The 22,872-nt window shown below is 40.0% G+C and overlaps 1 protein-coding gene and 1 long non-coding RNA gene across 7 annotated transcripts in view; one reads left to right on the top strand and one right to left on the bottom strand.

Moving 5' to 3' along the window:
• The window catches only part of LOC121233029 (NAD kinase 2, mitochondrial-like), a 39,856-nt gene that overhangs the window by 3,463 nt on the left and 13,521 nt on the right, over nucleotides 1–22,872 (bottom strand). For 2 of the 6 annotated variants that reach the window (XM_041121610.1, XM_041121612.1), the window contains exons 2-11: nucleotides 18,112–18,200; nucleotides 17,668–17,756; nucleotides 14,402–14,483; nucleotides 10,777–10,860; nucleotides 8,258–8,394; nucleotides 7,146–7,224; nucleotides 4,650–4,745; nucleotides 2,431–2,486; nucleotides 2,294–2,347; nucleotides 1,705–1,828 (exon numbers count right to left, since the gene is read on the bottom strand). In XM_041121610.1, the coding sequence (XP_040977544.1) occupies nucleotides 1,705–1,828; nucleotides 2,294–2,347; nucleotides 2,431–2,486; nucleotides 4,650–4,745; nucleotides 7,146–7,224; nucleotides 8,258–8,394; nucleotides 10,777–10,860; nucleotides 14,402–14,483; nucleotides 17,668–17,756; nucleotides 18,112–18,200 (890 nt within the window). Of the gene's footprint in view, nucleotides 1–160; nucleotides 562–1,704; nucleotides 1,829–2,293; nucleotides 2,348–2,430; nucleotides 2,487–4,649; nucleotides 4,746–7,145; nucleotides 7,225–8,257; nucleotides 8,395–10,776; nucleotides 10,861–14,401; nucleotides 14,484–14,944; nucleotides 15,069–17,667; nucleotides 17,814–18,111; nucleotides 18,201–22,872 lie in introns of those variants that run through there. The other 4 variants (XR_005931830.1, XM_041121614.1, XM_041121613.1 and 1 more) reach the window with 4 other exon arrangements.
• LOC121233030 lies at nucleotides 3,976–21,251 on the top strand. The gene is made up of 3 exons (XR_005931831.1): nucleotides 3,976–4,285; nucleotides 18,609–18,617; nucleotides 21,241–21,251. It is a non-coding gene; the product is annotated as an uncharacterized LOC121233030 (long non-coding RNA).

Below are 22,872 nucleotides of genomic sequence, written 5' to 3'. Positions count from 1 at the left end.
CCAGGCAACATCATGAATAGGTATGGCAGCATATTACTGTCAATATTAGAGTTTTACTACTATATCTTTAAGCTAATAAATTTAAGCTTATAAAATTTAAGGCAGCTCTTCTACAGCTAGACAAGACAAAATAAAGCTAACAACCATATTCTTCACTTACCTTTAAAAAGAAAATTAACTCAACCATTGGGATTTATCCTTTCAAATATGTAGAAAGTAAAAACACTATTAAATGAAGAGTTCTCCAAACTTTTTTCATATTGCTAGATGGGAACTAGTAGTGATGCCAGAGCAGCAAGATTTCAGTCTCACATGGATGTGCTTGATTGTTCCTGACTTAGGCCTTGGTCTAGACAATCTTCTGATCTCCAAAATTTAATCAACAGTTATCCAGTGACTTAAATATTCATGAAGACACATCTATCATAAATATGGAAAGCTAGGAAGCATGGCCACAGTGTCAAAGCTTAATTGGTCTGCACATCATTAAAACACAGCCAAGTCTGGACACTGCAGAAGAACGTGGAGGCATGCTCCACTCCATTTCACTCTGGGCAGCTACTATGTCAAAAAAGATAAAGAACAACAGAGGGGAGATCTCTAGTATCAAGAGCTAAAGACCAACTGTGACAGGCAGCAAATTCTACTCCAAAAAGGAAAAATGGACAGATATCCCTCATAGGTATGCAGACATTTGTTGCTCCAGTATAGTTTTTACAGCATATCCCATGCTGAGGACTCCAAATAAGACAAGACTTAGTCCTGGAGAACCCATGGATGAAAATGCAATTATTTGTTCCTATTTTAGCCTCTCCTCTTACAATCTCTTAAGATTTTCTCACCCTTGAGACCTCCCAGATCAAAATGACTAAGAAGCAGTAAACATTTAAAGACATGACTCATACACAGTAGGCCTCTAATATCATAATATTTAGCCCCTGTAGACAGAGATGTCCTTTATTACCAGGTCATAAAATGTTTTTGCAACACTGATGTGGCTCAAAAGGAGTGGAATTTGAGTCTCTTTCCACTCAAAGCAGGCCTTACTTGAAAGACAGGTTAGGTTCCTTAGGGCCTTGCCCAGTCAAATTTTGACTATCTACAAGGACAGTAATAGCACAATCTCTGGGTAACCTATTCTACTGCCTGACCATCTCCTTACTGTGAAAAATTTTTCCTTTTATTTTTATCAGAATCTTACATCCCATAAAATCATGGCTGTTGCTTCATATTCTGCTCTGAAAAGAGTTTAACTCAGCCTCCTCTGTAACCATCCATTATGTAGCTGAAGACAGCAACTGGATTCCCCCTGCTTAGTCTTGTCTCCTCCAGGCTAAACAAAAGCACCCTTTGAGTCTCTCCCTTATACACCATGTGTTTTGGACCCCTAATCATCTCAGTGGCCCTTTCCTGAATTCACTCCAGTTTGTCAATGCCCGTCTCATACTTGGGGAAATGGCACACACCCAAAACTGGGAACAGTGAGATTATTTTATTCTGTAAGACTGTGCGTGGATCAAACATTAAAAAGGCATAACCCAACTTGGAAACTTTCTTCCTATTCTTATGAGGACAATACTCAAAAGCCCCTCAAAACACAAACTGGATGTTGAAACACTTCAAGCGAAACTCCTGGATTACTCGTACTTTGACAAACACACAGAATGAAATAACTCTTCAGTGACTGCTGCAGCCAACGCTTACTTTGAAGAGAAGCCACGCTGCCGACTACTTGAGAGAACTCTGTTTACAATAGGTTCTCGAATACTGAAAAACATCTTTGGTTCTTCTGGACTGTAGAGCAGGGAGTCATTGAAATCATTTGTTACTGTAAATAGAGAAATCAGCCATTAGTTTTTCCAGAGAAAATTAGTTATTCTCAGAAACACACATTCCTCCAGAAAAGAGCAGCTTCCCTATCAAGAGGGAATATTGAGTCTTGCCAGATGTTTGATAGCCTTCACCTTCAAAATAATTTAATTTTACAGAAGATTCCTTTCAGTTCTATTGCATGACTAACACTCACCAGCCCTCTTCATGTGATTAAGTACTGTTTCAAATCTTAGGAGAACTGAAATTCTCCTGAAGATCTATACATATGAAAATCTAAATAAGTGCTTTAATATTGAGTCAGACATTTTTCACCAAATGTGCCTACTAAATAATGGTTGTAAGAAAGACTAATATTGCAAGAGCACTAAAATACTGAAAGCAGCGCTGAGTACTAGAGTACTATCAAAATGAACTGGTCAAAGTTATGATACCTTAAAGAAATCTTGCCTTTTTCACTAACCTTTTTGTACTAGTTCCGTGTTCAACGGCATATTCAAGCTTCCATGCTTTTTAGCTGTTGAGCCAAGAGAAAGAGCCCCAATTAGATAGGAGTATCTTTATATAAACTTAGCCAGTAGTGCCACACTCTTCACTCACCAATCTTAAGGATCTCTTCAACAGCTTGATTTGCTACCTTGTTAATATTATAGGACCTAGACAGAGAAGTAGAAGTCTTGTTTGCTAAGCAATACAATTTGGGAGGGGAAAAAAAAAAAATCAGAACAAAACAAAAAAATCTTGCATACAGATGAAGAACCAGGCTCCGTAACAAGAAGAAAAAAATAAATAAAGAATGCTATTAACTGTGAGCTGACATCAGTCTCCAAGAAAATGCCTTAAAGTAACTCTTGATTTGACATCTACCTGTGGTTTTGTAAGCCTTAATAAACCATTAAGTAAAGTCTTCAGGAAAAAAAAGCATGATACACAGGCTGTAGTCTCCTTATCAGTAATCCTCCTGCCTTAAACCCCCAATAATTGGTGATTTAAGTCTGCATTAGAAAAATTGAAACATGACAGTTCATCAGATTATGCGTTTTTATCCCTTCTATCCAGCTCTTGTTAATTAATTCCTTCTGTTAGTTCTAATTTACAGGACCCAACACTTCTTTACAAATATTATGCCTCTCTGTCCATACCATAAGGTGTGGGCTTGAATCTCACAAGAATCAGTGTATATAAAAAAGGAACAGTTAGATCAGACACTTTTGCATTTGCCACATTTGGATGCATGACAAGTCAGCATAAAGCCTCAGTCTGAACCAAGTCTAAACTCCAATAAAAGTCTCCCTCCTGTACCCAGGATCAAAAGGGATTAGGTACTAATCGCAGCCTCCATGCAGCAGTACTGTGAACATCTCAGTTGCCCAGGTCTCAGCCCAGCGCTTCTGTTGTGGCAGTAAAATACCGCAGACTGCAACAGACATCCACTATACATCTAACAGACTACAGAGCTGAGAGTGGTTGTTCAAAGCTCTTCCTCTTACACTCAACTGCCTACCTGCAAGCCTGAACAGATGCTTGGGAGAAATGGAGATACACAGTATGAAATCATTCTCTCTCAACTACATAAAAGGATATGTAAGTTTTGACAGCTGAAGGAAGCACTTGGACATTTAAATGCATCTCAGGCTGAGGAGGTCTGAAATCCCAAGAGAGCCCCTAACCCACAGGCTAAGGAAGATCACCCCACTGAGGCTTGGCCTCAAGTTTAGAAAAGTCCATCAGTACACACTGATTACAGCAATGAAGATGGGCAATCCTGGAATTTGGTCCCTGGTTCTGGGATTGCTCAGTACAGAATGTATAATCAAATGAAATGCATAAGAACAGCTTTGAACTAAGACTATAAGTTCCCAAGGTACTAAATACTAGGAAAGTTCCCCTAGCAGTCTGCCAATTTCATCCTTGGCAGCCTCCAGGACCAAGTTATGCTGACTGAATACAAAATTCTGAATTACAAAGAAGAGTAAACCCCAGTAACCATGGTTACAGCATGAATATTCATTTTTTAATTTCATTAAAAGCTTTGGGTTTAGTTCATCTTAGCTTGTCACATAAATCCAGGGCCTGTTGTACAACTTTAAACTATAAGCACAGCCAGATTTCCAAATGAGAGGCTCTCACTGCACACATCTCTCATCTCAAAACTAAATTGCTTAGACAGTACTGCAGCTTGTTTAAACTGAAGTTAAGAAAATTTACCCCTTTGATTAAGCTAGCACAGCTCCACTTAGATATGCCCATCTTTAAGGGGAATATTTTGGCAAAGAGACTGTGCCCTTTCAATTAAGTTTTAAAGAGGCTTGGAAGGAGAATGGATAGTAAATGTGCCAGAGAACATTTAATACTGTTTCCAAGTACATGTTTTCCCAATTCTTCTTAAAGCTTAGATTTTTATAAGAGTTTTCTGAGGTACTTCATCTAAACATTTTAATTTTAGCCAACAAGAGTTGCTCTGCAAGTCAGACAGAGAAGAGTCTCTTTTCCTCACCACCTCTAACCATTCATCTCCACATGGGACATGCAACTCTTTCACCAAAATTACACCTAAGGTAAACTTCTGTCTCAACGCCTCAGCTCCTCATCCTTTCAACTCTTCTTTCCATACCTACAAGTGAGGGGTGCTCTGCTCTTCTCATACACCTGAGGCAGCTTTGAACCATACCAACAGTGAGAATACTTGGACATAACTGACATGCACTGATTACCCATAGCTTAAGAGAGTCTCAGTACAGACAAAATGCTTAAGCTAGATGGACCTATTTTGCTTATCTGAAACAATATTTTATATCAAAGCAGCAACATGTACTTACCATGCTTTTGATCCTGTTCCAGTACACACATTAAGCCCTGAACTCTTCTGTTTTTCCCAAGGACCATCATCAACTGATATCTCATAATAGGAGGCCCTATGAAGCAATAATTTAAAACTTGGTTTGCAGGACTTAAAGTTCTCCCTGAAGAAGACAGAATACACGGCCTTATCAGGCACAAACATTTTGAGGGGCTAGCTTCAAATCTGGATGACTATTTCACAGGCTTTGTACAGTGTTTCCGATTTGGCAGCCACTTTGGATTCACTGTTTTATAGCAGTTTTTATAATGGACAAAAGTGATTTGCAGCATGAGCTTTTAGGCAGTTTTTCTGCAGCTACTTTTACAAATGAAATGCCATGCGAAGAACTCATATGGGAATAGCTTTGTATACAAGCAGGGTTTTCTGGACTTATAAATGAAACTACAAATACATTACCTTCCTTGCATAATTGTTGAACTATCACATAAACTGTGTTTATGCTGTGATTGGGTCTCAAAAAATTACATCAGGGAACACTAAGAGGTAAGGAATTCCAACATCAGTAAGTAATAGCATGGCTTCAAGCTGAATTCTTTATCACTTCAGTAATTAAAAATCCACTGTGATTCTTCACACACAGTTTTACAACACTCAGCAGGCTTAAGTTTCTCTCCAGGGAAAATTCTTCCTAAAACTCAAATGTAGTAAGTCTTGGGGCACAATCATCATTCTGCATGGTATTATTCATATATCAGGGGATTCCTAATGTTAGGCCTATGGCAACCAGACAATCTCTCTCCATAAGCTTCATAACATCCAGGTGTATATTTATGAACTAAAGTTGTTGATGTTCATAGTGCCTAATCCAAACAGTATGATATAGTCTTCAGATTAATAGATACCCTCTTACTAAAACGCCACATTCACTGTGTTTGGCATGACTGAGTTTCACCCTTTTTAGTAAAAGGAGCTTACTGAGCTGTTTTAGGTGATGAACTTCAGTCTGGATCAACTAAGAATACACCTCTTCCATATTTGGTGTCAAACAATTTAGGCTCTTAGTAACTAAGAGCATTGTGTTTACTCACTCTTGAGAAGATGGGAAGATTAAAGAACTGGAAGCAAGTTAAGAACACAGATGCACAGCTTGATTCAGTTTAAGAATTTTTGCAAGCTGGGTATGAAAGGGTTTTTTTCCTTCAATTTCCTTGTTTAACTGACATGCAGAATAAGCCCTTGGAAGAAGCACCTAGAGTCATTTTTGTCTTAATATACAGCAGACTTGTGTATTTGAACCTTACAGAAGGTTCACCTGTGTGACATCATTATTTAAGTCTTCAAGAGTAAGGCCCTATTAACACAAAATTTATTACTAGAGATTTGTTCCTACAGGCACTGTGTTCCCCCATGCTTCTCAAATATACTGGAATCAAAAACCACAATGTATTTGTGACATTCAGAAGTAGAGGGCTATTGTAAAGTGTTGGAAAGCAGCTTTGTGTTCCTCTATCACTGTATGTTAAAGAAACTTTTTAGAATCTTGATAAAATTAGGTTTGATTTGGTAGAGAGCAAAATTTGTATCTCAGACTAATTCCTTCTGCCAGTCTGAGGTTGTAGTCCAGGTGGAAGATAAAGCACTCATGGAACACTTATACTGCTTCCAGCAGCAAACACAGTGTCCCAGGCACTGTACAAACACAAGACTACATTACACTCTGAAGTTTAAAAAAAAAAAAAAAAAGATAGATAGATATAGAATAAAGGGAAAAGGAATATAAAATACAAGTAAAAATTCAGCCAAGTCCTGACTAAGGATCATGTTTTAACTCCTTTCCCACAGCCCAAATCACATTCCCCACATCCTTCTTGTTATAGTTTGGCTAACAGAAATGCATTGTTCTTCAGGACAGAAAGGACAGTCAAAGGTATCCCAGATAATGCAGTACCAGGATCTGATACAAACTGGTTTCTTAAAAAGAAGAAATAAGTATTGGACATTTTCCCACAATAACAAAGCTTCAGCCAAAGGCAGGCTGATACCTTTGCCTCTAACGACAGAAAGGCAGGGAAAGAAGTTACTAGGATTTCAGTTTGGTCATGCTAAAAGTTTATGAAAAGATATTTAAGAAGATATGCAGGAGAGGAGACAGTTTAAGGACGGATATTTAAATCTTCAATCCACTGTAAAGATAGTAATTGAAGGTATTTGATTATGTAAGAACTAGCCAGGAAAGGAATAAAACAATGAAGAAGAAAGCAAGCAGCCAGGAATAATGAAAGATGGAAAGGCCAGACAGGAAGGTGGAAAACCAGAAGTTAACATCACTGCACTTAAATCTCTGAATATACACTTTGTAATCAGCAACAATACAATCAGTGTTATATATTCATGGACTAGAACAGAAATTTGACAGCAAAGACATCCCATCACTGATTGCCCATTGCAGTGTCATAAAAAGAAATTAAGTCAATTGTGCCTTGCTGCAACAACAACAAGCAATTAAACATACCTGGATGAAAGAGATTCCCCAATGAAGACTTCATTGAGTGCTCTCACTGGTAGAAGATGTGGACCAGAAATGTCAGATCCTGCAGATATTGAATATAACAGTTATAAATCATGGCTCTAAACCCCAAATTTTCAAAAACAATTCACAACTCATTAGAGGACACACTCTGCTGCCTGGGTTTGCATTCTAGACCTATCACTCCATCTTCTTCAAGGACTCACTTTTTCCCTTTACTGGAGACTACAAGTATTTGAACCAAAGTCAATAAGGCAATGACACTTATTTTCAGACACTGCTTTCCCCAAAAAAACTCGTGGGCAACCAGACAGATTGAAGTCTTCTCTTCTGTCACTCTAACCTAGTTAAATTCACCGACAGTGACTTAACAGACATTTCTGATAAAGTTCAAAGAATTACACTTTATACCACAGGGTAATTAAGGGGGATTAACAAATTGTTCATGTTGACTAAGGACTTCTCACTGAGGAAATGCAGGGCTAGACACAGGTTTAGGATAGAACTGCGCATCTTCAATCCATCATAAAGAAAACAGTTGAAGGTGTTTGGTGACCAAGGAATTACCCAGGAAGAGACTCTAACTTCTAATTTCTCATTTGCTTGCAAGCAGTCTGTGACAGCTTTTTCAATTGAGGTAACCTACCTCAAATTTAGCACAAGTTAAGAATGCACACACACACTTTTAGTGTGGAACAGCTAAACGCATGGTAAATTATTCACATGGTAACCTGAAGTATCTATAGTGACCCTAAGATATACCATTTTAAAAGAGTTCAGGTATTTTGCCAGCAGATAATACTATTTAAAAACATCTCTATAAATTAACTGTTAATACTGAAAACTAGTTCTAAGTTTACAGTCCAGAATAAACATATAGAAACTAAAAATACTCCCTTCTTAAAAAAAAAAAAAAAAAAACACACACACAAAAACACAAAACCACTTAGTCTGGGTCTTCAGCTGACAAGAACCATCTCTCCCTGCCTCTCAAATATAGCAACCAGACTTCAAATACTTCAACTCTTACAAAACTTTATCTCCTATTCCAAGTTATCATAGCAAAGTGATTATTCTTGTCACAGATTTTAACCTACTTTGATCCTGGAATCTTTCATTTATGTGAGCCCTGCTGTGTTGCTCTTGGCTTAGCTGCTGTTCATGTAAGTCTACAGGGGTAGGGTTAATACCAGTTCCTTCAAGATACAGTCGGATTCTTTGCTGCCACTGCCACCTTAGAGAGGAGAAAGAAGATGGTATCAGTAGCTAAAATATTTGTTACAGAATTAGATAGGATCAGAGAGTCTTCACTCTCAAAGCAGACCATCTTAAGATTAAAAGTTAAATATATTTGAAGTCACATTTCAAGTTTTATAGCTTCTGCTATCACTTCTAAATTCAGAAAGTTAATCATACTAAAATGTAAAACACTTTATGCTTACTAATTTGCTACCTAATGCTTTTTTACATGCATAAAGTAAGAGGACACTGGCCAAAAGTAGTCTACAAACATTACATTATACATAACAACCCATCTTTTTAGGCACGTGATCCTAACTTATGAATTCACGACTGATGCAATGAGTTTGAGAACAAGCAGCTCTCAGGAATTTATACAACAATACATGCTGTATTTTTACCATCTTTTGTTTGTATTTGCAGACATCCAGAAAAGCAGCTCTATCCACCTCTTTATACATAAGGGCCACAAGCATCCTCTCATTTTAAGAATCTCTCCTGGCCTAGGAACTTTAGGATGCTTAAGAGGAGTTCAAATTAAGAAAGAGAAGGACATAAAAGGCATTGTTCCTTAAGCCATTACATCATTCATATTTTTCTACCTTTTTCCTAGAGAAGATATCAATTCCTTTTTCTTCTTACAATTTAGATATTATATAAAAAATAGTAATCATGGTTTTGATTAAGAAAGCAAATCACAAGGAAGTGTTTTGAGCACATCTTTTCCAAGTTCACACTGTTGATATCCAGGTGACAGTAACCAGCTTACATGTTTCCTGAAATTACAGCAAGGAAGACTTACACATTATATGAATACATTACTAGTTTTCCCTCATTGTCACTAGCTTCCTTACAATACTCATGTCAAAACCCCTATAAAATTAGAAAGTGGGACTGTACTCCTATTGTACCCCTATTCTGAGATCCTGTTACACTGTTTACCATCAAAAAAAGAAACATGGGTAGTCTGATATAGTTTGTCCTTTATAAACCAATGTTGTTGGTTGTTTCATGGGACAATGTAAGTGCTTACACAGATTGTTGCACTAAAGTGGCTGACACTTCAAGGATAAGGACAAGGAGAAAAGACAATCCCCCTTTTCCAGTCTCTGGCACCTCACCATCCTTATGGAACTCTGAGCTACCAAAAGCTCTTTCAGACAGGCTGATCCACTTATCCACCCATTTTAAAGTTTCTTTAGGTCCGAATAAATCTGGGAACTGCCAAGCCAAACACCCATTCAGGTCCTTGCTTAGGAATATCAGTTGTTATTCTGAAACAGTAACTAGGAAGATCCTTTCTGTTTCACTCTGGTGAAGCTTCAGCTCCATAATGAGCAACAACAGGAGTGTCAGCAACAACAATATAACATAACATCCAACAAAACATTAGAAGTGGCTAGAGTATCAAGGGAAGTTATGTGCATCAACACTACCAGTTTTACTTAAACAACTTAGCATGATGGAGAGTTAAAATATTCTGTTTTCTAAGTCTCTGAATATTTGATTTGAAGGTACCTTTTCATTTAGTAATACCCATTGAAACACCTTCAATTATTTATAATCAATCCTGATGAATGTATTCACCTCATTCTAGAGCTTTTCTATGGCACAAATACAGTTACACTTCAAGCTACAAATTAAATATCCTAGAAGTAAAAACAAAAAACCCAACTGCAATATATTTTCATGCGAATGACTTATTTCTGTTTGATGGTTTGCCATCATGAAAGTATCCTGGAATGTTACTACACCACAGAACAATGTCTCTTTTTAAGAATTATTGAAAAAAACCCTCTTTCCTAGTCTGTCCTTTAAAATTCCATTTGCTTCCTTCTCAATTCAAGGGAAATTCTTCTATTTTAAGAATATCTAGTATTGAAAACATCAAGCTATCTTCAGCATAAAGAAAAGCTTTGCCTAACATTAATCTAGTAACAAAATTTAAGCCACTCTACTGTAATCATCAAAAACCCAGATGCATCACACTGACCATTTCCTAACTGCATAGGCTTCATTAGCTTCTATTAGTATGACCCATCACAAGTGCTTTTAAGTGTTAAAATAAGTAAACCAATACATCCTTTACAAGAATACAGTTCCTCATTTATGTATTTGCTAAGTCAGAAAAGGAGATCAATTACTGAAGGTCATACCAAAAGTCTTTTTGCAGGAATTGGTAGTCAATTTCATCCTTTATATTCCAATCCCACTCTCAACCACAAACCCATTTTTCAACACTATAAACATCTACACAGAATTCACGATTTGAGGCATTAAGTTTTTACTAAGCATCATCTCCTTAGGAACTGCACATCATTAAGTATTTTCCAATCATAATATGTTTTTTTAAAAACCAACGATCAGTGATTCCTACCTGAAATCACCACGATAAAGCTTCTGTAGTGCTTCAGGAAATGATTGCGTGTATCTCGCAGGCAAGCATAAGTGACCCTCCGATCTGGAATCAAAAAAGGACAATGAAAATGACAGTATAACTATTAAGATTTGGTCCCTTTAAAAAAAAAAAGCAGCAGCTCTTTCTGTTACATAAAGCAAAGCTAGACTTTGACCTTTATGAACCTATACTATTCTTACATACGTAGCACATCAGCAACAATACACCTCAGCTCCTGGGGCATACATATGTGAGACATCAGAATCTTTCTCCCACATTTCCCCTAAAAACTGGCTGTTCAGCTAGTAATCCTGCAGGAATATGTAGGTACTGATATAGTTCACGTCACTATAGTTCTAGGCAAGGAATTCAAGCTTAATAAACCATGCAAGTTAGAAAGAATATTTCCTCAATTTACACACAAGTTAGTGATACAAGACAGGTAAGTAACATGCCTAAGATCAAAAGAATCTCACGTCAAAGCCAGAAGACTAAACATTGTTCCCCTTTCATGAGGGATATTTGATAACTTGAAGGCACTTTGTTATTAGAACCCTGCTATTCAGGCTTGATACTTGTCCTAGTTTAACCCCAGCCAGCAACTAAGTGCCACACAGCTGCTCACTCACTCGCCCCCAAGTGGGATGGGGGGAGAATAAGGGTAAAAGTGAGAAAAACTCATGGGTTAAAATAAAAACAGTTTAATAATTAAAAAGACATTTAAAAAAAAATTGTAAGAAAAAAAAAAGAAAAATAAAACCCAAGAAAAAAAAGTGATGCAAATGAAAACAATTGCTCACCACCAACTGACCAATGCCCAGCCAGTCCCCAAGCAGCAGCCCCCCCGCCAACCTCCACCCCAGTTTTATTGCTGAGCACAACATCATATGGTATGGGATATCCCTTTGGCCAGTTGGGGTCAGCTGTCCCAACTGTGTCCCCTCCAACTTTTTGTGCACCCCCAGCCTCCTCACTGGTGGGACAGTGTGAGGAACAGAAAAGGCCTGTTCAGCAGTAACTAAAACATCAGTGTGTTATCAACACTATTTTCAGCACAAATCCAAAACATAGCCCCATACAAGCTACTATGAAGAAATTTAACGCTATCCAAACCAAAAATGGTACAGTACTGTAGAATACCTATTCACAGCATTTGAAAAGTTTTGGAAGAGGAATAAGGTATGGAAAGAATTAAAACTTTTTGGCCACAACTTTCCTATCTATTAAGATTAAATTAACTGGTAATATCAGAAGCAGAAACCTAAATCTGGAAATCTCAGCAGACAGAGATTTGGTGAATTCTGAGTTTTTACTTGCCATCCATTTGAAGGTTATACCAACCAGGCAACACTAATACACTGCATCCACCTGCCCAAATCAATCTTACGGCTAGGTGGATGCAACTTGTGTGTTTATAAGAGGACAACTAAATGCCATTAATCAGCTGAGAAGGCAGCATCCTCTGAGGTTTGTGTGACAGTGTGCTTCCCCCCGCCACCCCAACCTGACCTGTATTTCCCATAACCCTGCTCAAGTGATAACCACCAGTGGCAGTTGTAATGGATGCATCTGGTCATGATGGCTGCATCCAGCTCAAAGTAGATTCAGGGGAGACAGATAACACAATAGACAAGGGCTAATTTGAGCAATGCACCCACCTAACCACAGTACTGGTCAATGTCCAACTCAAGCCAAATTTGGAAGAAGCTAACACCTGTAGTTAGTATGCAAATATGACTAAGTCAATTATCTTACTCCATAAATAGTGGACAGCCCAGGGCCTGTGAGAGACTGAAAGAGTTAATGTCTCAAAAATTGTGGTGGGGCAAGTTCTGCATAACAATGAACTAACCACAGGTGAGAAGTCAGTTAGCAACAGGGCATGGAGGGCATGCCAGAGGGTGCACAGTTCTGTGTTCTGATACACTGAGCAGGGCAGCTCACCATATATGGCCAAAGGTCAAAGAACGGTCATGCCTGCAGGGAGGGAGAAGTTACTCCCCAAATGACCCCCAAGACCACCAACCCATTTCCCAAAGGTTCTGGAAGCACAAACCTCACATGACAGCTAATTAGCCTAATGAGTTCGAGTGCCTGCCCAAAGGAGGGGCAAGGAGATTATGAAAGGGCACAAATTGAAGCCCCATGTGCACACACCCTCCAGAACTGGACATCTAAACTGGCTGGACCAATGCTGGTGAAATCTTTCTCTTTTCTCTCTGTCTCTCTCTCTTTTTCCATAATCCCTACACCTCATCCCTTATTTTACATAAACTGTTGACCAAGTCTAGGACTAAGAGTGGATCTAGCCACCCCCTAGGCTCCTCTCTGAGAAGGAGTCTAGAAAGCAAGGGGGTCCACTCTGAACCTCATGACTCAACGGGAGGGCTCTCCTTATTGTCTTCCCTGAACTGATCCCCAAATAAGCAAGGCTTGCAGTATATGTTTGGTGACATATGGTTAGCACGTGTTACACAGTTTACTGACATAGTTTCATGCCAATTCTTGTTGTGAGCAAATAAAAGTTGAGTTTTGTGAGTTAAAGGATACCTGGTGTTGTTTCACCTTAATCCTGACCTGGGAATCAGCAAACCTGAGTCATCATCCTGAGAAATTGGGACATGACAGGGCCCGTTGAGCTCTCCTGCACAGCAGCAGGCTGCACGCCAGGATCTCCCCTTGAGTAGGGACGCCTCTCAAGGTTACTGCTTGAGGTTGAGAGATTCCTTGCCGCAACAGATACTCAGTAAGTGAATTGGGAATAAAAGCGCTGAAACTTTGAAATCTTAGCTAAGTGATATAAAGGATTTATTGTGCATATATAAACCTTTAGACATAAACTGTTGACCAAGTCTGGATCCAGCCACACCTAAACTCCCCTCTGAGAAGGAGTTTAGAACACAAGGGGGTCCTTTCTGAACCTCATGACTCAACAGGAGGGTCTCCCTGACAGTTTTGTCTGACCCTGTCCTCCATGCAGTAAATACTCAAATGTACCTTGCCATTGAACCTTGTTAAACCACTGTCACATTTACCATTGAACTTTAACGCACTGTCTTACATCAATAAAATATATTGTTGCTTCTCTCTTGCAAGTGAAGTGCATGACTCCATCCATGACAATATGGCATGGTTTACATGAAGAAACCAGAACAAACTTCATTTGAGGCCTTATCAGATTTCCAATAGGATTCACCTTCGTAAAGAAATGAAGTTTCTGAATGTTCAAGCACCACACTTGTTAGTTGCTTTGTTAAGTCCCTTTTCCTGTCACTGTTCTATACTGCCATCTCTAGCATCAAGCTTCTGGTTAGTAATACAAGTTAACTAGCTTCAAGTGCTGTTACACTGGTGTGTGAAAACAGCTATGGCAGTTTAACACAGTCATGCTCATCCAATATTACTTAGTGTCCTCTCAGATGAGACAGAAAAACTCATTATGGAAACTTTTCTAATAAAACAGCAGGTTCACTTGATATCTACAATCCACTAAAACAGACATTTATGCTACCAAATGCCACAGGCATGTCACGTACATCATGAAAACAAATGCATACTGTGCCTGATATTAAATAAAGCATTGCTTTCCCAAATGTGTTTTTACCTCTCAGGATCAGTATTTACTCCAATAACTGGTTTAAATTTATCAAAGACCTTACTGGCTGCCAGCAACATTGTACCATCACCTACAGAAAAAGCAAAACAAAAGTCAGAAGTTAGTTTCACTTGACATTCTAGTATCCCAAACAAAATAGTCTCACACATACTGCAGCATTATCATTACATGCTTTTGTATCAACAAACAACCAGGTAAGCTACACAAAAATAAAATGGGACCAGAAAACTACTGACACCTTGTATTGGGTTTGCGTAGCAAGGCTTTGGTAGCTGGGGGGGCTACAGGGGTGGCTTCTGTTGTCCTAAAAGCAGATTCATTACCTGGTGTGCAATAGACCAATCTCGCACACTCAGGAGAGATATTGCTTTATTCTGCGCAGGGTGCCCAATGGACTTTCCACAAATCAAGCACACCAGATTCATCAGGTGTGTCTCTTTTATACAGTAACACTTGCATCTAATTTATTAAACTACTCCTACCTAGTACATATTCAAACTATCTAATTGCATATGCATAGGATTACATAACCATGACACATCAGATGCCTTCTCCGCATGCGCAGGGGTCTCGGGTGGTCTTCAGTGGTCATTTGAGGAGGTATCCCCTCCTCACTTTGACCGCTAAGTCACTCTGCATCAGGTCAGTGGTTCATTCTCCTGCCAAGAGGGACACACCATCAATCAGGAAGAATAGAAAGGATCAGAGTCAGTGCTCCAGGTGAGGCACCATTAAACAGGAAGAATAGAAAAGCTCAGAATGATCTTGGCTAACTAACTTAATTTAAAACAGGAATTTCTAATCTACCACAGGATTTTCTGTATCTGACATCACTGTGACAAGCTGCTAGAAGCTTCCCCTATGTACAGTAGAGCCAATGCCAGCCAGCTCCAAGTCAGACCCACCACTGGCCAAGGCTGAGCCAATCAGCAGCAGTGGTAACACCTCTGTGATAACATATTTAAGAAGGGGAAAAAGTTGCTGCACAAGAGAAAAACTGCAGCCGGAGAGAGGAGTGAGAACATGTGAGAGAAACAATCCTGCAGACACCAAGGTCAGTGAAGAAGGAGGGAGAGGAGGTGCTCCAGGTGTCGGAGCAGAGATTCCCCTGCAGCCTGGGGTGAAAGACCATGGTGAGGCAGGCTGTCCCCCTGCAGCCCATGGAGGTCCACGGTGGAGCAGATATTCACCTGCAGCTCCATGGAGGGCCCCACACCAGAGCAGGTGGATGCCCAAAGGAGGCTGTGACCCCATGGGAAGCCCGCACTGGAGCAGGCTCCTGGCAGGACCTGCAGCCCCGTGGAGAGAGGAGCCCACGCTGGAGCAGGTTTGTTGGCAGGACTTGTGACCCCATGGGGGACCCATGCTGGAGGAGTCTGTTCCTGAAGGACTACACCTGGTGGAAGGGACCCATGCTGGAGCAGCTCATGAAGAACTGTAGCCTGCGGGAAGGACTCATGTTGGAGAAGTTCATGGAGGACTGCACCCCATGGGAGGGACGCCATGCTGGAGCAGGGGAAGAGTGTGAGGAGTCCTCCCCCTAAGGAGGAAGGAGCAGCAGAGACAACATGTGATGAACTGACTGCAACCCCCATTCCCCATTCCCCATCCCCCTGTGCTGCTTGGGGGAGGAGGTAGAGAAAATGAGAAGTGAAATTGTGCCCAGGAAGAAGGGAGGGATGAGGAAGATGTTTTAAGATTTTGGTTTTATTTCTCATTACCCTACTCTGATTTGATTGGCAAATTTCCCCAAGTCAAGTCTGTTTTGCCCATGATGGTAATTGGTGAATGATTTCTCCCTGTCCTTATCTCAACCCATGAGCCTTTCATTATATTTTCTCTCCCCTGTCCAGCTGAGGAGGGGAGTGATAGAGTAGCTTTGGTTGGCACCTGGCATCCAGCCAGGGTCAACCCACCACACACCTTTTAAAGCAGAGTAGTGACAACTGAATTCAAGATAAATAGTACTTTTTCCAATCACATTTGTTATCTGACACGCCTAGGCAACTGAATTTGGCAGAAGCAAGTTTGAAAAGAGATTTATGGAAGTTTCTGTATGTTTATGAGCTGGTAAGAGAAATTCTTTTAGAAAATAAATTTAGAAAGTATCACTAATCAAAGCCACAAGAGACAGGGAACAATACCAAGTTTTACTGTGAATCACATGAAAACAATTACTTTAGTTCCATCTCAGTTGTTCTCCTAGAAGGCACAATTTAAAGGTCTTACTTGGTCCCAAACAGGCATCAAAAAGTAGTCTCAGATAAAACTGCTGAAGTAGAAATCTTATTCTTTCCTGTCTGTTAAACAGGACAACTATAATCTGAATCAGTCTTTGCACCAAGATATAAGATCCAAAACTGTTGACTATGTACCACTTCCCAGTTGCTTGCCTCATTCATAACCATGACAGATGTTGCCACAGCCAAACTGGCAGAGGAAACGTTCCCACCTCACTTTAATCTCCAATTTAGAGGAGTTCTTTGAAGTCTACAGGAGTATATTAGGACATTTCAGGAATGAACACATATCCCTTTCTACCCATTCGGAGTGGTAACCAGTAGCTAAGGGCAAAGTGAACCAGTGATCAAGTCTAACTGTCACAGATGATCAAACATTAAGTTAGAGTCTAGCAACACACTGCAGTATTTGCAGCAACTCACAAAAGTGAAACTGAATGAACTGCTATAATCCAATGTTAAAAAGAATCAGTCCAGTTATAGTTGCTCTGTTGGTTCATTTAAAAAAGCTCTAAACAGTGGCACATGCTGCTCAGAAGTTGCATGCTTTTACCTGTACCATCCAACTAGTTACTCCAGTCACTGGAATTAAGTGTGAAAGCAAGACAGTCAGTTTGGGCAAGGGAAGGAAGAGGTAGCATGTTAGTCTCCACTCCTATACCTAAAACCAGAGAGTAGGGTTTAGGGCTATGTATAACCACATGACAGCAAGCATTTTATCCTCTTTAGTTGAAAACTATAGTAGATTCCACAGTTTATACTGTTTTACATGAGATAATACTAAACTTTTCCAAAGTGTCCATGCACTGGCACACGCTTCTTAGTGCTACAACTTTAGATACCAGAGGGAGAGGATGGTCACCACCACTGCATTTTGTCATATTTTCTGACAATTAGATCAGCAATTTGTTTTCAAAATGTGCATACCTCCAGATGCTTCACACACTGCAATTTTTTAAAAAATTATCTATGAAAACATACTGAAACAAATACTTCCCTTCCATAAAGTCATACCTCCTGCTGATATAACAGCATCTGCCCACCGAACTGTCTCTTCATTATATTCTCGACGTTCAACAAGACGAACTTCTATCCTCTCATTCCTATAAAGTACAGGAAAAAGCCTGAACGTGTCCTATATTGTTCCTTGTCACAACCTTCTGAAAAAGTGACACAGAATTAAGAACTAATTACAGTGGTATTTGGTTTACAAGCATTTGACCCTCACAAATCCTTTACATCTTTTTCATTTGTTTTCAAGATGATAATGCACTGCGTTAGTTAACTGAACTGAGGTAGCTCATATTACGATTGTTTCAGGAATGATTGTTCATCTGCATCACCTTGTTTTCAGTATTCCTATTTTATTAGGGCTTGTAACAGTTATCCATGGATTGTGTAAAACAATGAAAGAAATTTGCACTGTTTCTTAAATTCTCAACACCCATACATTCTTACCGTAAACTGTCTATGACATGTTCCATGTTTTTTGTATGAATGCGATGCCGCTCCAGTAGACCAGCATAGTTAGATCCCTTCAAGGCAAGCTGTAAGACAGAAATTGATTTTGTAGTAGTTAATCACTACAATAAGTGCTCAAGTAATACAAATAGAAGTGTCATGGTTTAAGCCCAGCCAGCAACTAAACACCACAGGGCCGCTCGCTCATTCCTCCCACCCCCCTGGTGGGATGGGGAGGAGAATCGGAAGAAAAAGGTAAAACCTCATGGGTTGAGATAAGGACAGTTTAATAGGACAGCACAAGGAGAGAAGAAATAATAACAACAATACTACTAATAAAAGAATATACAAAGCAAGTGATGCACAATACAAGTGCTCACCACCCGGAACCTGATGCTCAGCCCATTCCTGAGCCACGATCCCCTCCTCCCCCTGGCCAGCTCCCCCAGTTATATACTGGGCATGACATCATATGGTATTCAATATGCCCTTAGCTAGTTCAGGTCAGCTGTCCTGGCTGTGCCCCCTCCCAGCTTCTTGTGAAAATTAACACTATCCCAGCCAAACCCAGGACAAGAAGCTATTTAAAAAAAAAAAAAAAGCAAGCACATATTTTATCTCAGTAGACAAACGTGCTTTTGTAAGCATTCCATTAGTTACATCTATATATACATGCCAGTCAGCTTACATTCACTAGTTTAATAAACTGGTTACATGGCCACAGCAGCCAAGAGTCACAGACCTTTTAAGAGCTCTACACAAATATGCAAACAAATATGCTATATGGTGACTTCTATGCCACTTCAGACACTTTGCTTTCCCTGAATTTGCTAAATAATTTGAACTCTAAGTAAATCTACATAAAATAGTTATATTAACTACACTCCTCTGTCATGTGCTAAAAGCACCCAGACAAACAGTTACCTAATTACCTGAAGAGTTATAACATTGTGCTATAGAGAAAGAGGACAACAGAAAAAGCAACAGGAACAATAATTAAGAAAACAGGCATCTTTGAAATATGTAGAACATTAACCTTCAGATTGTATTTGAGCTAAAATGGAAGACTGCCAAGTAGTGACAAAGGTGACATTTCCCCTGCATCAAAAAAAAGCTTAAGGACAACCCACCTACTGCCTTTGATATTGGCCCCTGGATTATAGACCAGATTTTTCAAATTTGTGTCAATAACAAGACAAACAGTATTTAGCAGTTGCATTCTAGCATCATTCTTCCTGGAAGCCAGAGAAATTAAATACTTAATTTTGACACACTATTTAGACCATGGAAACATTTCACAGTTCACGCAGATAGACTCAAGTAAGCAGGCAGGTAAGGCTTCTGGCTGAAGATTAGGGGGTTTTTTTGTTTTGTTTTGTGTTTTTGGGGTGGTTTTTTTTGGTTTTTTTTGGTTTGGTTTTTTTTTTTTGCAACAGATTTCTGTGCAAGTAATTCAGTCACCATCTGCATGCATTCATTCTTCACCTCACTTAGTCTGCCCATTTGGGGCTGGTACTGCCAAATATGTGTTTGTATGGAGATTAAGCAAGTAGAAGAAAGGGTAAAAATGTTAAGCAAATGGAGTTAATAAATACATTCATAACAAAAGAGATCCTGCTTTGAGCAGTAGGCTAGACTAGATGACATCCTGAGGTTCCTTCTAGCCTGAATTATTCTATGATTATACTGTCATTGCTTCCTTTTCCCCAATCAGTTAAAACCAATTTACCAGCACAGAAACAAAACTTCTCCTAGAGTTTGTGTAGAGAAATTCATCTGTGCCAGAAGCTTTGAACAGGCACTTCCAGCTATTTATTCATGTGCCTTTACTCAAAGTTGCACACCCTTCTAAGAGTAAGTACATTGTGCCAGACAGCCACATTTAATCTTATTTCCATAGAGACTCCCACACCACAGAACTCCACAGCAAAGGAGAGAAGACTGGCAGGATATGACAATTCCAGTTAATTGCAATCCAATACCCAACAAATGCAATCTTTCTTCATCTGACACCTGTCAGTGTCAAGAAATCCAACCATGAGCTAAGTGCAAAGACAGACTCAGTGCTGAAGAAATTATAGAAAAGAATGGAATTGGGCATTCTGGAACTGCATTGCTGTCCTGCTCAGCGTGTTTAGAATCAGTGATTAACTTGCAGGAACAAAATCTATAGCTGGTCTTCCAGCTGGGATCAGGAAACCATCTCCAACAGAAGGGGCTCCTAGAATTTGCCTGGGTGTCACCAACAGCACTACAGGCAGACAGTAGTAGTTGCCAGCTGTGCTTAGTCACACACACAGATAAGCATGTGGGTGATCAAAAAACATCCAAAGCTTTCAGGTCATTTCTATGAAGCTTGTTAGTACTGGTTTACCAGGGTAAAGGGTGTTAAGTCCTATTAATAGCCTCACACACTTTAACCCCTTGTTTCTACTCCCCAGCTACAATGCTTGTGCACTCCCATACACCTCTTGCTCCTTGAGAGCCCATGGTGTTGCACTGGGAACTTGAACACTGCCGCTGTGGGGAGGGAAAGGGTAAGCAAGGCTATGGCCAGTTATAGTACTGCCCATTGCTGGGTCTGTTGTCAGCCTCATATGATCCATTTAGAGCAGAAAGAAGAAAGTGGAAAGGAGAAAAGAAGGTATTTGCCACCCACAGACAGTATCTGCTGCTGAGCGCCACAGGTCTAATTTGTTAGAAGAGGATTTTCAATTGCACATTTGAAGCAGAAATTGACCTTGCTTTACTACCAGAAAGAACAAGAAATCCACAGCAAATAACCTCTGCACTCAAAAAAAAAAAAAAATTTAAAAGTCAACTGTGTTACTAAAATCAGGGCTCCCATTCATGCCTCCTCTAGAAATATCTGCTGCAAATGAAACACTGTTGCCAACAAGCACCTGACAAGCAGACAGCTGCTGCAGCATGTGTTTTTCAGGCTGTTATTTCCACAGACTATTACTTCCACACACAACAGAAACTGCAAACTCCATCTTGCAATTTTATTTACCTCATTTATTTGGCTAATTTGTCAGCATGCTATCTTTCAACTTGGTCAAAGAGAACTTCTCAGAACAATGACAGCATAATGTATCTCTGTATGATCATTTGCAGGCTTTTGAGACACCATCATCAGTGGCAAGCCTACAGCTAACATTTCATTGGCATTACTAGCAAGAGGTGGTACAAGTAGTTTCATTGCTGTGGAACTGAGTGTTCTATAACTTAGATTTGTCTTAGGTGTGTTATTTCATCAACAGCTTCAGAAAGCAGAAGAGGATGCTCATCAAATAAGCTGTCAGTATCCTGATAACTGGCTGAACAATTTCCATGGATACTTCTATTCTTGCTAAGAGCAGCATTACAGAACACATATCTAATGTGTAGAGGTCTCCTCTTTGAATTTAGCTCTAAAACAAGCAAGCAGGTATCACCACACAAGACAAATGAAAAGTTAGCCATTTAAACTCAAGGCCCTGAGCTACATCTACAAGGTTAATGAATCGTCCCAATTTGCAAAAGGCTCCAGAGATTAAAACAGTCTGCTCATCTCTAGCTTCATCCCTCTAGCTCAGATATCAATAACTCACAAGTTCATTCATCTAAGAACTCACAAAGCAACAGCCTGCCTGAGCCCAACCACAGTAAAGTATATTAAATATGAATGCTAATCAACTGCTTTTCACATAACTACTCCAAAGAACCAGAGAAATGCTTATGGCCCTCGTGGTCAGAGGCCACAGCATCACAGAGTTGTTGAGGTTGGAAGGGACCTCTGGCAGTCATCTAGTCCAACCCCCCCTGCTCAAGCAGGGTCACCTGGATGGAGCTGCTTGCCCAGGACCATATCTATGTGACTAGATTTTCACAGATGGAGCCTTCACTACCTCTCTGGGCACCCTGTTCCCATGTTCAGCCACTAACACAGTGAAAAATTATTTCCTGATGTTCAGAAGGACCCTCCTGTGTTTCAGTTTGCACCCACTGCCTCTGGTCCTGCCTCATATCCGTCTTAAGCTTAGCGACCATGAAATGATAGAATTCTCAATTCTTGGGAGAGGCAAGGAAGGGGGTTAGCAAAACCACCACTATGGACTTGTGGAGGGCAAACTTTGGCCTTTTAAGGACACTGGTTGAGAGAGTCCCTTGGGAGACAGTCCTGAAGGGCAAAAGGGTCCAGGAGGGATGGACATTTCTTCAAGAAGGAAATCTTAATGGCTCAGGACCAGGCTATTCCCATGTGCCACAAGTCAAACCGCTGAGGAAAACGACCAACCTGGCTGAACAAGGAGCTTTTGCTAGGAGTCAAGAAAAAAAGGAGAGTTTATCATCTCTGGAAGAAAGGGCGGGCAACTTGGGAGGAGTACAGGGATCTTGTTAGATCATACAGAGAGGAAATTAGAAAGGCAAAAGCTCAGCTAGAACTCAATCTGGCCACTATTGTAAGGGACAACAAAAAATATTTTTACAAATATGTTAACAGTAAAAAGAATCCCAAGGACAATATCTGTCCTTTAATGGATACAGAAGGGAACGTTGCCACCAGAGATGAGGAAAAGGCTGAGGTACTTAATGCCTTCTTTGCCTCAGTCTTTAATAGCGAGACCAGTTATCCTCAGGGTACTCTGCCCCCTGAGCTGGAAGGCAGGGATGGAGAGCAGAACATACCCCCCATAATCCAGGAGGAAATAGTTAGTGACCTACTATGCCATCTGGACACTCACAAATCTATGGGACCAGATGGGATCCATCCAA

The sequence above is a fragment of the Aquila chrysaetos genome, assembly GCF_900496995.4.
Source record: "Aquila chrysaetos chrysaetos chromosome W unlocalized genomic scaffold, bAquChr1.4 W_unloc_3, whole genome shotgun sequence".
Lineage (NCBI taxonomy): Eukaryota > Metazoa > Chordata > Aves > Accipitriformes > Accipitridae > Aquila > Aquila chrysaetos.
The sequence above is the reverse complement of the archived record's forward strand: the minus strand, read 5'-3'. Positions and strand labels throughout refer to the sequence as shown.